Below are 16,349 nucleotides of genomic sequence, written 5' to 3'. Positions count from 1 at the left end.
CGTGTCGTGTGTGGATCCTTAGATTAGTCACCTCATCTTGAGGTGGATATCAAGTAAATCTACTTGTTAGCGTTGTATAGTTTGTCTTCGAGTTGTATTCCGCTGCTAACCATCAAGACGAAGCAAATGACGCAAACGCGCGACGAACCGCTATTCACCCCCCCTCTAGCGGGCACAAAGGTCCCAACAGATTAAAGTTAGGTGTGGTGTGATCTAACCTTTTTACCAAGTTTGCAGGATTTGACAGGTCTGACACCAGGTTGAAATCCAGTGAGGTCTAGAGGACCTGATAGCTGGTACAGAAGTCTAGATAGGTCAAGAAGTGACTTGATATTCGGTGAGAAGTCCAGCTAGGTCCATGGGACCTAATAGCTGGTCGAAGTACAGTTGGGTATGCAGACCTGACAACTGGCGGGAAGACTTAGTTGATTGAAAGATAGTCAAGCGATTATGCATGGTAAGTAGGGTAAGTCACTGGAGGAGAGTGTTCTAGTGAGAACGATTCCCAATTAGGGACTTTAGGTGCACATCCAGTTTATGTCTATTTTGGAAACCTAAACTGAGACCATGACTAGATCCTAGTCTTGAAAAGACAGGATCTAATTAATAATTCTATTTTATTATTTTGCTAACTTTGTTTTGCAAGTTATACTTTATTTTTGGACTAATGCATTTTGCAGGACAAAAAGAACAAAAATGAGTCTTAGATGAACAGTGTCTAAGGCTCATCCAAGGTGCCTCAGAGGTGCTCTGAGGTGTCTCAGATCGGAGCTTGGAGGTGCCCTAAACAAGCTGGAGGAGTCCTCAAGGAGATAAGAGTGGCGGATAAAACTTCGTGGCATGAAGGCGCCTTGAAGGCATTGGAGGTGCCTCGAAGGTGCATTAGAGGCACCTCAGAGAGCTTGGAGGTGCCCTCGCATAGATAAAAGTTGAAGTCTCCGCTGTTTATCACAACCAAGGTTTAAGGGATTAAACTTCAGGTTGGAGGCACCCTCAATGCTCTTTAAATGGGGTGTTCGAGTAACGCATTGAATTCATTCATTCTACAAGCTTCAACAACTCTTGTGCTACTGCGACTATGCTCTGCCATTGCGCTACTACTCCGAGGACATCCTACCGCTACCGACAAACTGACACCGACACACAAGTGCATTCAGATTCTATGGTGTTGGTAACGATTTAATATTATTGTAAATATTTTCTTACTTGCAAAAGGAAAGTATAGGTTGTTATACCTTTCAATTTTTCGTACGTGTATTTGATTCCCTCTTCCGATGGTTGCAGAAGAGGTTTATAGTAGATTACCCGTTGATACGGTCCGAGGGATCGTGAGTCTTGGAGTAGGAGTTGTTAAAGATTCCGAATCAAGTAACTCCTCATGTTCATCTTATTGCATTCTTTTTGTTTTTGTTTCTATTCTATTCTATTATGCACTTTGATTTTAAAATAAAAAAGATAAATTTTTTAAAATACATATAATTCGCCCCCTCCCTCCCCCTCCTCACATATGCATCGATCCTACAAAAATCCTATGAGAATGTGATGGAGCAGTTGTGTGTAAAATAGGAATAGGTAAGGTAATCACGTAGCTAAATGTTAGCTCATGCATCTAAACCAACGAACGTTTTTTCTTATTTAAATGTCGCTCAGATACATGAAAAAATGGGAATAAAGTTGACAGAGGGGTATATCAACATAAAGTGCATCGTTTGGGCATTCTCAAACCCAAGGGCACTTTTTGAGCAATATATAATTCAGCAAAGGTATAGTTTTTCTCTATTATTATGATTAATCATACCTTAATGCATGTTACCCAGAAAGTGTTTGTTGGCAATGCTTTGAAGCTGATATATGTATGTGTAGGGGTGAGCGAATTGACCGAACCGACTAATGTTAAAAGTTTGATTCAATTAATTTGAGATTTTTTTTAAAAAAAAATATTGATTATATCAGTTTAATCAGCTTTAATTTTTTTTATTCGGTTAAATAAAAAAAAATTGAACCACGGGCGGAGGAGGTCGTCACAAACGGTGGTGATGATGGACTCCTAGAGGTGGAGGAGCTGGCGAACGTGTTGTAGGCGAAGCGGAATTTGCGGGTGGCGTTCAAGATGTACGAGAGCAATGGTGAAGGATGCCTCATGTCGGTGAGCCTGGGGAGGATGCTGAGCTTGGGGACGTCAATGGAGGTTTAACGAGCACAAGGCGATGATCTGTTCCCTTTGTAGTGGATTGGTTGTAGAAGCTGAGTTAAAATAATAGAAATCGGATTATATATTGAAAATGTCAGTTAAGTCAATTTTTATTAGCTAATATTTTATCGGTTTGATTTATTTAATTTTCATTAGAAAGTTCAATCAATTTAGTTTATTTAAAAGAAATAATTTATTCAGTTACGATTTAATCAATTCAATTTTAAACCATATGAGTGTCGATTTAATCAATTTAATTTTAAACCATATGCATTTATCAACAAGACAACTGTACCTAGGGCTAAACATTCAGTTAAAACTGAACCAAGCGAATCAAAAACTGAACAAATCAAAAAAATTTCAAGCGACTGAATTTTCCTAAAAAAACTGAATCATTAAACACCCGTTAATTTAATTTTTGACTGAATTAATTAAATTTAGATTTTATTTAATTAATTATATTTTGAAATTAAAAAAATCAAATTAATATTTATTTAATTTAACCAAATTATGAATTTTAAAATTAAAATTAAACCGAATTAACTAAAATCGATCCAAATTAAAAAAAAAAAAAACATCAAATCGAATTGCTCGATCAGTTTGGTTCAATTAATTCAATTTTACTGAATTTTTATTCATCCCTAATTATAACTCATAATTTCCCTCAGCTTGGCAAATGGGAAGTGAGTTGGAAGTTAATAGCATTAGTAGTAAAAAGAAACTAATTGTACCAGTTGAACATACCTCCACTTCAGTCTTTCTGATAGTATTTCTCAAGCAAGAAGATGCATTATGAATGCATAATCATATTTTGAACCACAAGAACCAAGTGTCTCCGAAATGACATTGTCATAACAAAAATGACTTGGTATTAACAATAATTAACTTTTTTTTCAAACAACATGCACAAATATCTCAATTGCACTGCTTGAAGGTGGTAAAATGATTAATCAACAAGAAACTAATTACCCTTTGGAAACACTTCAAATTATAACGCCAATATGTTTTGCTCATCAAGTCATCAGCAAGGATAACACCTGTACTAAGAGATATCAGAAGAACCTTTGCTCGTCCACCATTTACGACTATGGGAACTACGAACTCTTTGGAACCATCGGTGCCATGTAGGATTCTCGGGGCCTGGAGTACTGGTAGAAGGCAGTAAGCATAACAGATGATCAAAATGCTATCCTAAAAAGTGCGTGCTCGAAAATACAATGATCATATCATTGCTACATAAAACTCACACAGGAAGAAGAGCATCAGATTTGCCTTCTGTGCTCAAGAAAACTCTGCAGATTCCATAAATGAAATAGTCATTAATAGACATTCACAAGATGAGAAAATGTTACGATATAAAAACCAAAAACACTTAACTCCTTGCATGCTTCAGCAGAAGTCTCCATTGTCTCAAGTTCATTTAGCTCCTTCTGCATCCACACGGGTATAATCACTTTAAGATTCAGTCCTTTTGATTACTTTTGAAGATAGGCAGAATATCACATCATTAAACTGCAGTCTAGTTTGATGCAGTCTTAGCTACTCTGTCCCAACAGTGTAAACAGTCTGATTTTGGGAGTTTCCTCTTTTTGTGAATTATGATATACTATTATAGGAATGTTTGAAGAAATCTGGTCAACACATAAAATGGATATTTTTAGCACTCCATCATGTGTTATTAAGGGTAAATCAGCTCTAAAAGCTTAAATATTCCAGGCTAATCTATACTTAAACAGTTAACAATAAGAAACATAATATTTGGCTGGTCTGGGTGCTATAGACTACAATTACAAGGTAAAATAATAGGTGAAATGCTACTTTCAGATCCCTGCTCCAGGAAGGTCTTCGTTAAAAGAAATCTCGACTGTTAAATCATTTGAATCCCTTCTCCAAAGATAAGCATATTTTCACAAGTAAAATCTAAAAACCCATTGGGCAAAATATCATCCCAAGAGTGGATATTAGCTAGTCTTCTATTTTGTTCAATGCAAATTGCAAGTTGAATAACAGAGGGAGAGCAAGGTATGCCTCTTCAAATAAGATAGTTAAGAAAACAAATTGATATTAAATTTTATTTAAAGTAATGAACATTATTCTATTCTCTTTTTATTTTCCGGAATCATTGGATTGTGTCCTCTTGTAAAGCTAGAAGCAAATTCAACACCTACATATGTGCATTTATCATGCAATCAAAGTGTAGGATTGAGGCTATTTCGTACGTTTTAAAAACAATCGGAGATAAACGCAACGGAATAAAGAAAGAAAAGTAAAACAATGTTAATATGTTTCTTTTACTTGGTTCGGAGTCTGTGACGACTCCTACTCCAAGCCCCACGATCGTTGATCGCTTTTTTCATTGGGCAACCACTATAGATTCGGAAAGTTACAAGAATGATTACACTTTGAATATAAGTAACTTAAAAGAATACTGAATACTTGGAAAGTTGGAGCTTTTGCATAGTCGTCATCAGAGTAGAGTTTTGGTGTCGTAGAGATCTTTTCGGAGCATTGTGCAAAAGTTGAAGATGCTTGAAATTCGTTGTTCTGAAGTGTTGGCTCGAGACCTCCTTTTATAGCCAAGCTAAATATGATTCAGATCCACTGATCTCAGGATCAGGTTTGACTCGACTTTGATCGATCGATCGATCCCCTGGATCGGTGGACCGATCCTACCTGAATCGGTCCGTCTTCCCATCCAGATTTTGTCGCTTTTGATGAGTCTTCGTTCGGTCGACCGATCCCGTCGTTCGGACAACCGATCCACCATTGCTCCTTTGCTTATCTGGTCTGATCAACCCAGCCCGATCAGCCCGCTTCTTATCCACTGATCAGTCGATTGAACTCGACGTTCGATCGACGGATCCTTGGTCGAAACTTAGCCGCAAGCTGATTTGATCTCTGGGGTTCGGTCAACCGATCCAGACGTTTGGTCGATCGAAACAGAGTTAGAATAAAAGGCAGATAGTATGTAAAGATAAGTTTTGACAGCCTTCGGATTGTCCGGTCTTGACTTTGAGTTTCGCTAAAACTCTAGGTCGGATCAACGTCTACTGTCACCTACTCCTCTCAGGAGAGTTTACCTTTTGCCAGATCGGTCCTCCAGACCGTCTGGACTTTTGCTTAGCGTCCGAGACTCAAGGACTTCATTTTGAACGTCCGCTCCACGACCCGTCCAGATTTCCACCTAGTGTCCGCGACCCCTAGGATTTTTAGTTAAAGTCTTCGACTCTAGGATTTCGTCCAAAGTCCTTGACCCGCCAAAACTTCGCCCAGTCCCTTGGATTAGGACTTCGTTGCCTAACTACAGCTAGGACTTTCTAGAACCTAGGGTTACCTTCCCTAGGGTTTTCCACCTGCCTAGAATCCACTACTTTTGCCTAAGAACACTTAGAACTTTCTTGCAAGCTCAGTCACACTTATTAAATCACAAAACATCTTAACTTTTAAACCTTTTGTCATAATCAAAATTCAGGTTCGATCGTCTAGTGCTTGCTTTAACACAAAGGACATAATTCTCCAATTAATGTAGCTACATAATCTTTCCAAATGATTACGAACTAGTTTCCTTCAATTTTCCATAAATCTAAACATGGATCTAGAATCACATAAATGTGTATATATATGTATTATGATGAATAGGAAAACCACCACTAAGTTATAATGGAAGGTGAAAACCCATGGTAAATTTAGTCTGAGAGTCATTATTTTTCATAAATTGATTCTGTAGACACAGCATGCATGCCTAGCACCTTCACTCGTCTTTGGCAAATAAAGGAAAACGAGGGTAGTGAAGATGCATAGAGACTCACACTGCTAGAGGAAAAGTAGGAAGCCCTGACAAATGACAATAGTGACTAACCTGTGGCACTCCATATCCCTTGTGTATAGGGGAAGAGGTTAGACTCTTGAATCAAAGGACCACTCAGATTCCACTAAATTATTCTACAAAAAGTTACTATAGATGCTCGGAAAGAAGGAGCTTTCGCTAAATTAATGACTTAATATGGAGTTTCTATGACAGCCTATTCTTCTAGACTTAATTCTAGTTCCTTTTGAATGGGCATATCTAATTTTACCATAATAGTTTGAAGTCATTTGTGGGAATACAATGATGGGGTAAGGAAAATTTTGAATTGACAAAAAACACCCAGGGATGTGTGGCCTAACTCCCTTACTAGTCCACTAGGATGTCTCAAAATTGATTCCCTTGCGAGGCTGATGACATGCCAAGGTTTTGTAATTCATAACAAGGCAAGTTTTTACATCAAGCAGACTTCAGAGATGGCAAACTATGAGCATATTAGTGCATCCAAAGAGGCTTGGACTGCCTGGACACAACAATTATCAAGTGATGATGTCCCACTTTAGAAAAACTAGCATACAGGAGGAGCATGGGGTAAGGAAAATCCTCAATCGACAAAGAAAAACACCTACAGATATGTGGCCTAACTCCCTTACTAGGCTACTAGGATGCCTCAAAATTTATTCCCATGGTGGCAAATGGCAGCATGCTAAAGTTTAGCAATTCATGATAAGGCAAGTTTTACGTCAAGAATATGAAAGCAAACTGTGAGCATATTAGTGTAACTAAAGAGGCTTAAATGCCGGGATACAGCAATTATGAATGCCTTCGAGAAACCTGGCTTGCATAGGGAGCAAAAAGATAATAGAAATTAAGTTGCAAGAAAGAGAAGTTATGAAGTTGACCTAGAGAATAAAAGCACAATGGGAAGGTTAAAAGTTTAGTCGATCTGGAAGAGGTATATGAAGGAGGTATAAAACAGTATATGTAAGAAAGAAAAGTGAGTAGCAAATACCCGTTACATTGGAAGTTAATTCCATAAATGGAATCTTATGGTGAAAAATAAAGCTCATCAGGGTATATATGTTGTCTTTGGGCCCAGATGTCCTTGAATTGGATCTCAAGCACTTTAATGCATTGAATATTCTCAATCACTTTGAAAAAAGTAACACAAATGGTTTTCTCTGAGTGTCTACAAGAAGATTAGCTGTGAGGAGCTCACTCAATGATTTAAGGCCTATTTCATAGGGAACAAATAGATAACCAGGATGCATAAAGTTTGATAAATCTAAGGAAAGGGAAAGCCAGAACTTTATCGGAGCATGGCAACAAATTTGTAAGAATAGATTGCTAGGTTGATGACTTCCATCCTAGAACATTGATCACTGCCTTAGAGTTGCAATTGAGGTTTTCTCAATTACTACAATCCTATTATGGGAACCTTGCAACCTAAGGAAGACCTTTGGAGAGATATTGGATCAAGATAACGAGTATGCAACAACGGCAAGAGTGATAGACAAAATGTCTCTCATTAGAGGGGTGAATAGGCAACACTAAAGAACAGATTCCCCAGGAACAAAAAGCCTTATGATTGCCAAGGCAGGTTGACTGTTGAAGGTCACCAACAATAGAAAGATGGAAGACTTCTCTAGGACACCTTTGATCATGCTGATTAAAAAAAAGGACAGCTCAATGCACGAAGCTCCCACTAATGCGGGTCCCGGTAAAGGGTCTATTATACGCAATCTTACTCTGCTTTGCAAGAAGGGGAGCCTTGACACATCAGTAAAGTTGTTGCTTTGTGACCAAAAGATCACGGGTTCGAATCCTGGAAATAGTCTCTTGCAAAAAGCAGAGTAAGGCTGCGTACAATGGATCCTTCCCCAGGATCCCGCATAGCGGGAGCTTTGTGCACCGGGCTGCCCTTTTTACTCTCTTTGCAAGAGATTGTTTATGTGACTCAAACTTGTGACCACCATATCACATGACAGCAACTTTACCATTGCACCAAGACTCTCCTTTCTTTGATCATGCTGATATTCAAATTAAAATTGAAGATTAAACACATTCTTCTAGAGCCTCAACAAATCAGGTGGATTTTGCATATATACTATAGGGCTCAGCATTGACAATATCAACATGAATTCAAGCACAATAATTTGATGCTTGAATAGGGTATAACAAAGTATTCCAAAGGAGGAACAAAAAGCAGCGCCTCAACAGAGTCTCGAAGTAGGAGCTCATCCGATGTTAATTTGATACAAGCATTAAAGGGCTAGCTATGGAATGTAACTTTGAGCTTGGGGCAAGTCTTTCACCTAGAATAAGGCTCCATGCGATCCTTGCAACCTGAGCATGAGTATTCTTGGAATTGCTATTCTCAGATGTTGAGGCCATCAACATTAATCTAGATCATGAGAATGCTCTAACAATTTATCTCAAGTGCCAAATTATTTAGTTAGGAGTGTTGATTGACACTAGATTGAACATAATGCTCTACTATAACATATTTCAGCGGACGGGCTACATAATAATAAACATGGATGTAGAGCTTGTCACCGACATTTAAAATCACGACTCGTGCCCAGGTTTCGATTCCAAACTGGAACGATACGATTTTAGTATCATATCATGCCGATATAGTTTCATATTTTTTTAAACATAAAATATATTAACTAAATATTTTTTAAAAATTATATATATATATATATATATATATATATATATATATATATATATATATATATATATATATATATATATATATATATATATATATATATATATATATATATAGAATAATGTTATTAGAGTTTAATTAAGAATATTTAAATTATAACTAGGAGTTGATTGAAAATATTAACATGGGTTATTTAATTAAAATCTAAGTTAAACCTAAGTTACTTCCTTCGCCCGCGACTTGTTCCATGCCTCCAGCGACCGCGAGGCTTGTGCAAGAACTCTGCGGCAAAAGCGGGGGCTACGCAACTCGTCCGCAGCGGCGGCGGGACCCGAACAGGGATCCATGTGACGCCTCCGTGGTAGCTGTCGGGCCTACGCCACGCCTCCACGGCAATGGAGGAGCCTACGCGACGCCTCCACGGCAATGGAGGGGCCTACGCGACACCTCTATGGCGGCCGCGACCTCGAGGCATGCAAGTGTTGGTCGAAACGAAATGTTTCACTTGTATCAGGCGGTACGGCACGAGATTTTAAACACTGGTAATGACTACATTCGGTATTAGCATAGTTTGAACCCTATTGACCATGGAACTAGATATGGTCATAGTGAGGAACATTTTTGAATCATCAGGGCAGTCTTTTGTGGTAAACCTCCCACATAGAACATGATTCTCGAAAAGCTGACTCTAGACAAGCTGAGGAAAGTAGTGTCTTCATACCATTTAGTCATGAATTTCCCTACCACAACATGGGTAAATGTAGTTTGAATTCAACTCAGAGCTAGAATTTGTTAGAGACATTGAAGGCCACATCAATTAAGCAGATAGAAACAATGGAGTCCACAGATAAGGGTCAAAGAACTGAAAACTAAATAAGGATGCAAGGAATAACTACTAAGTCAAGAAGAAGTCATTGTGGTTTGTCTATTTTGCAAAATTGGTTTAACCTGATCTATTAACTTGAACATGATTTGGACTTTAATTAGCTAGGTATTGAATTCAGCATGACCAGTATGCGACCATAAGTGGATGTCTAGCAGTGCCTCACTCAAATAAGCCTGCAAGTTAATGGAGAATATAGAGCCAAGGAATCAAGATAATTACATGTTTTGATAAAATGAAGAAATTGCTAGAGCGATATAGTGATTTCACAATTGAGCACATAGCCAAAGGGGATAATAGGAAGCCTAATGCTCTCTACAAGTTAGCAAGAAAGTGCCAAAGGCTCCCTACGAAAATCGAAAGGAAATTGTATATACAGTCAGTTTGGGAAGTAGCATTTTATTGGTCACCAAAGTTGAGTGTAAGTATTAGATGGATGTGATAATAGTATAGTAGTAAATGGAATACTACTAAAGAGAAGGGAAGAGAATATACTAAAATTTTATTGCTCAAGGCCTCAAATTTTGTTATAATAAAGGAGATGCTATGCAAGAGATCATTCTAAATGTCATATGTGAGTTGTTCAAGAAAAGAGTCTATGAAGATCACGTTGGGGCAACAACCTTACAAATACTCACCCTTGTTGATAGGGGAAGGAGTTAGATTGTTGGATCAAAGAAGTACCAACACTCTGCTCAACTTTACTTCTTATGGAACTACTGCAGCAACTCCAACACGAGAGCTCTGTCAGTTCAACTGACTTCAACTGGATATTTCTGAGATCGTCTTTTCTCATCTTCACAACTCTAGTTTAGTTTCCTTTGGCATGAGTCTCCTTGTAAACCCATGTCAAATTTTTTTGATTGGATTCTTTAACTATCATTACTATTTGACCAAAACACTTTCAATGACAATGCATAGCACAATGAACAAATGCCAGATAAACTAATAAATCCACACATGTGCCTTCTTTTTATATTTAAAAGATGTTGGTCATTAAGATAAAAACCATGGATACATAGATATGCCTTCTTTTTGTATTTAGATGATGTTGGTCTTTAAGATGAGTCTATTGTACACAGCTTTACTTTGCATTGCAAGAGGTTGTTTCCGCAACTTGAACCCATGACCACAAAGTCACACAGAGGCAACTTTACCATTGTGTCAAGCTCCCCTTCGTGGGGCCGCTTATACATAAATAAAATAAATGAAGAGTGCAATAGACGAGAATGTTTAGTAGACTAAATAAAGAACATAATAAACTCGAACATCTAATGACCTCAAATTTGATAGCATCTAAGTCACCTAATATAAGTCACTTAACATAACTCCCCCCATGGAAAATAATCTTGCCATGGCTGAATAAATGAGGGTTGCATTATGTTGTCAACCAGCGTAACACAACTCTGGCCATCAAATTATTGCGCATGATAGGTTTTCTCAAAAAAAAAAAAACGTTGTAAGGTTCAATTGCAACGTCTCAACAAAGACCACTATATCTCTACAAGAACTTGGGTATAGTATTAAATATACAAGAATTCTTATACCTTAGGTTGGATAAGAACAGATATTATAGGAATATTTATTATTTTAATTTGGAGCATGGAACATAAGAACACTTACTAACAACGTAATAAAGGTAGTAAATACAATGATTGAAAGAATTAATATTTTGTATTAATAAAGGATAAAATGGATAGGGGAGAATCTAAAGATAATAAAGAACTTAGATTTTCAAGAGGAGAGAGAAAAATAATAAATGAAATAGGTATTATAATAGATAACTCATTAAGGGACAACATAGTAGTAGTTAGGAAGAAGATAGAATTATAGATCTCAAGATAGTAGAAGCAAAAGAAAATATTAATGTGCATGTGCCTCAAGTAGGATTAGATGAAGACGCCAAACGAGTTTAGAAAAAATTAGTTGAGGTAGTATAAAAACTTCTAACAAAAAAGATAATTTTAATAGGAGGAAATCTAAAAGGGCATATAAGAGTGAGAAATATGAAATATGATAGGTGGTGTGCATGGGAGCTGCAGATTTGGAATAAGAAATGAGAAAAGACAAACTATATTGGATTTCATAATAGCATATGAATTTATAATGCTAATATGCTTTTAAAAAAGAGAGAGAAACACCTAGTAATGTTAAAAAAATAGGAACAATAAGTCGTAAATTGATTTTCTTATAGTTAGAAGAGAAATAGAAAAATTTATAAAGATTACAAGGTCATCCCTAGAGAAAATTTAACCACCCAACATAGGTTAATAACATACGCACCTCAAGCATAGTATCAGTAGAAGGAAAACATGCATGACTTTTAGGACTAAGTAGTGGAAGTTGAAAGAAAGAAAGCAAAGTATGCTTAAGAAGAGGATAGGAGCACAAGTATTAGAAATTAAAAAAAAAACATGGCAACTCGAATATGGCATGGGATAAGATGGCATCAAATTCGAAAACTATTACTAAGAGGATACTTGGTGAGTCAAGAGGATGAGCACCACCAAATAAAGAATGTTAGTGGCGGAATGAGGAAATACATATAAAAATTATAGAAAAACGATCATTGTATAAGTTATTATATATTTGTAAAAATGAAGAAAACTTAGAAAAGTATAGAATAAATAAGAAAGAGGCCAAGACAGAATTGAGTGAAGCTAAAAATAAAGCTTTCAAACACTTCTATCGATAACTTGATATAAAAAAAAAAAAAAAAAAGAGAGGAAAGAGACATCTATAGAATAGACAAAGCAAAAAAGAGGAAAACAAGGGATATTACACAAATAAAATGCATTAAAGATGAATCCAGGAGAAAATTTAAATTTTAGAAAAAGAACAAACGTTAAATGGGATATATATATATATATATATATATATATATATATATATATATATAATGGAAAAGCGATTGGATTGATGATATTCCAATAGAGATATCAAAATGCTTAGAGAAATAGAGTATTGAATGACTTACAAAGTTATTCAATCTAATATTGAAAAGAAAAAATGTTTGATCGTTTTTGCAAAATGATAGGATACAAGTAGAATGATTGAAATAATGGAGAGTATCAAATTGAAATACACATGTTTTACATAGGATACAAGTAGGATGTTTAAAATAAAGGAGAGTATCATAAATTATTTATGATCATAAGAAACTTTTAAAGGTTAAAGGGAAGTTTTACAAAATGATGGTTAGACTTATTATGTTATATGGAATTGAATGTTGGATTATAAAGCAAGCACACGAGTAGAAGATGAGATGAGGATGTTCAGGTGGATGTGTGGACACATAGAGATAAGTAGGATAAAAAATTCAAATAGTAGACAGAAGTTGAGATTATGCTTATTGAGAGGAAACTTCGGATGATGTTTTAAGATGGTATTGCCATGTACTTAGGCAACTAATAAATGCTCTAGTTAAACGATGTGAGATCATGATAACATAACAACCATATATTTAAATTCAAGAAGCGACTCTTTCGTCTTAAATAAAAAATAAAAAACTAAACTTACTCCTTTTAGCAGATCTCACGCAACTTGAGAAATCATGATCCAAGCAGTATCAGGATTAATAATCAATATGTACATCAGAAATTAAAGAGAACCAATAATGATATAATTAGTAGATCTGAAAACGGCAAGAGAAGGACATGCAACTAAAGGCAAAGAGGAGGACCTCAAGGAACTGGATCTCTTGATTGAGCCGGGCGATGGCCGCCGACAACCGGTGCTTCCCCAAGAAGTCGCCTGTGCGAGTCGGCTGAGGCATAGACGGTGGCGGAGGTCGCGCCTCCGGACCCTCACCTTCGCCGTTGACCGCCATCTTACCTCTCAAACCTCCTTCGGATGCGCCCTTAATTCAAAAGATCGATCAATTGATCGAGCTTTAGGAAAAAAAAAAAAAAGTAGCAGAAGTAAAAGGAGGAGAAGGAGGAGGAGGGAATGATGGAGAAGAATGGGAGAAAAGGGGAGGTAAAGCCGTGGCCCGTGGTTGTCGAAAAAGGAGGAAAACAACAATACGGAGAGAAACGGCGTGGAAAAAAGGAGTCTTCAGTCTTCACATCAGTATTCGGGGGTGATTTGAGAAACTGTTGGCTTTATTTGCAGTGTTTTTTTTAATATTGTCAAGAAATCAAATAATATTATCAATGGTCTATTTTACTAATAAAAATAATTATTTTACTTCGTATGTTTTTATGAATAATTATTTTAGTATTTAATCATAAACAAGCATACTAAATTTATAAAAAAAAAATAAGTATTTTTATTTCAAAAATAATTATTCTTTTATTAATGTTAGTATTAAATTAATTTAATTAGATAAATTTAACTATATAGGTTTTATTATCTAATTTTTTAGCCAACAAATTCTCTCATGTGCATGGGTTAGAAGAGTTCTTTAAGAAAAATAAATCTGTTTATGTAACGATCTCTAATAGAACTCAGTTTCATAGATATAGAGGGAGGTAAATATAAATATACAAGTATTAGGCATGTGATGAAGTGATCACAGGTAATCAGTTCCTGAAAAGTAACCCGTGACCATTAGTCCTGAAATATCATATGTCTACTATCTATGCTACGCCCTGAGACAGAAGAAGAGTTCATTAAGAGTTGATATTCAACTCAACTCGAGTGCAAGGCTCGATACATTACAATCATAGTTACCAACAACTCTAATAAGATCAACATAAATTTTCACCTAATCATTATGCCTAAAAAGTATTGACAAGCACCAAAGTCGAAGATGATCGTTAGCATGGTTTGTAAAATGACGATCATAGAATCGTACGATCCTATGCTCTGGAAACCCTAAATTGATCCAGCCCATTTGGGGATCAGATTTTATAGTGGAACCAGAGAGGTGCAATTAGAATCATATAAAAACGATGGGAAATTGGCATGCTCTTATATTGCAAATGATTCTCCTCCAACGGATAGTGTCATCGTCGATAGAACCACGGGCAGTGTCCTCGTCCATTGACAATGCCCTCGTCGACGGGCAACGACAATGGAGGAGGCGACACCAACGACTTGCAGAGGGAACACATGAACTTGGGCTACTAGTTTCTCATAACAAGGACAATCTCCGACAAATGATGAGACTACTCGCGATGGGAAGCATCGACCTGTAGCTGGCAACAACAAGGTGAGCACGGGTGAGGGGAGCAACGGCGACAAGGGCAATGAAGGCGCAAGTGAGCGTAGCGGCACAGTGAAATAAAAATTTTAGGGTTTTAATTAAAACTTTAGTTAATTAATTTAATTCACTCATAACTTAAATAAGATAGTTTAAATAGACTTCTTAAACTCTAATGGAATTATCCCATTAAAAAATATATCAATTCATTTTAAATTTTAAAAATTATAAATAAATTATATTTATTTATTATATGTATTATCAATCTATTATGATCATTAATATCATTAACAATATTATTATTAATTTGATTTAATTTATTTTAAAGAAAATTTTAATCAAATATCAAATCGATTTAGTCTTCATTGATCAATTTGATTATCCTATCAAATATTAAAGTAAATTTAAGAGTTTTTAGTAGGATCATACGATTCTACTATCTGTTTCCAACTGATCTGATTCTGACCCAAATTGATCATGGCTAGAATCATGATCTTACAAACTATGATCCTTAGGATACACACATTGAGGAAACAAGAATGGGAGCATCATCAGTTAACCCTAACTATGATCGTGTCATAACCAAGTATGGTAGAGTTGTAGATGGGGTTGGGTCACCCATGACTAAATCTAACCCAACTTGGTCTAGGTCTTGTCTAACACAACTCGATAAGGGCTAGATTGTTTTAGGCCTAGTTTAGTCAATGGATCACCTTGAGTAATGGTGACTTAACTCGTAAGTCAAGCCAAACACAACTCAATTTAGTTCTATGGATAATAACATAGTTTGAGTATGAGTCATTTCCAATGGCTCATACTATCTAGGTTGCCTTAGAAAGAAATATAGTGGATTGAGTTTGAGCAAGCTTCAATAGCTGACTATCAAGTTTAACAACTACAAGAAGTATATGAATGTCACTATAGCCCAACACCTAAGGGAAATGGTAAATATGATTTGTTAGCTAAAGGTTACTGGTTATGAGTTGACTAATGAACAACAAGTTCATGCAGTAATTATTCCCTTCCTGATTGTTAGGAAATAATGAAATAGAATCTTACTCATAGTGAAAGTATTATGGCTTTTGTTGATATCTCACACCATGTAGAACTAGAGGTGGAGAGAATTAAATCCATAAGGATCTCAGGGTAGGCTTTTGTAGCTAAATGTCATGTTAGTACATCTGGATCCAATACTAAGAAAAAAATGGTTCAAGAAAAGAAAGGAAAGAGAACGGGAAAGGAAGTTGGTAATGTTTTTGCTGCTGGCTAGGCCAGAACAAGATGAAGTTTAAAGAGAAGAAGCATGGACAAAAACCTAAAATCATGTTGACTTGTTATAACTATGGTAAGACACATCATTTTGCTGAGGAATGTGCCAAGCATAAAAAACTAAATCCTTGTTTATCTTCTACTCATGAGTATCATGTTGCTAGTACAGTGTTGTTAATTGATTTTTTTTATTCTTTATGGATTATAGATTCAGAAGCAATAAACCATGTAGCTTGTGAACAAGCTATATTAGTGGAGTACCATCGAGTATCAGCTGGCAATAAGTAGATATATATGGGAAACAATATAAAGATTAAAGTCAAAGGAGTTGACACATGCAAACTCAACCTATATAGTGGGCGCACATCATTTCTGCGT

General features: G+C 36.2%; 1 protein-coding gene across 2 annotated transcripts; it reads right to left on the bottom strand.

Moving 5' to 3' along the window:
• Positions 1-3,021: 3,021 nt before the first annotated feature.
• LOC122001995 (guanine nucleotide-binding protein subunit gamma 2-like) lies at positions 3,022-13,628 on the bottom strand. 2 transcript variants are annotated; one of them, XM_042557009.1, is made up of 4 exons: positions 13,239-13,608; positions 3,569-3,621; positions 3,439-3,483; positions 3,044-3,339 (listed from the first exon to the last, which is right to left on the bottom strand). In XM_042557009.1, the coding sequence occupies exons 1-4, from the start codon at positions 13,383-13,385 to the stop codon at positions 3,234-3,236; spliced, it is 351 nt and encodes a 116-aa protein (XP_042412943.1). In that variant the 5' UTR covers positions 13,386-13,608; the 3' UTR covers positions 3,044-3,233. The 2 variants fall into 2 exon arrangements, with proteins under 2 accessions (XP_042412942.1, XP_042412943.1); XM_042557008.1 differs by lacking the exon at positions 3,439-3,483 and having other exon boundaries at positions 3,022-3,331; positions 3,568-3,621; positions 13,239-13,628.
• Positions 13,629-16,349: the final 2,721 nt, after the last annotated feature.

The sequence above is a fragment of the Zingiber officinale genome, chromosome 7A, assembly GCF_018446385.1.
Source record: "Zingiber officinale cultivar Zhangliang chromosome 7A, Zo_v1.1, whole genome shotgun sequence".
Lineage (NCBI taxonomy): Eukaryota > Viridiplantae > Streptophyta > Magnoliopsida > Zingiberales > Zingiberaceae > Zingiber > Zingiber officinale.
The sequence above is the reverse complement of the archived record's forward strand: the minus strand, read 5'-3'. Positions and strand labels throughout refer to the sequence as shown.

Coding starts and splice junctions, on each gene's coding strand:
- LOC122001995 (XM_042557008.1), bottom strand. CDS start 13,385: ATGGCGGTCAACGGCGAAGGTGAGGGTCCGGAGGCGCGACCTCCGCCA. Junction 3,622..13,238: donor AAGAGATCCAGTTCCTTGAG/GTCCTCCTCTTT, acceptor GTGTGGATGCAG/AAGGAGCTAAATGAACTTGA. Junction 3,332..3,567: donor CTGCTGAAGCATGCAAGGAG/TTAAGTGTTTTT, acceptor CCAGTACTCCAG/GCCCCGAGAATCCTACATGG.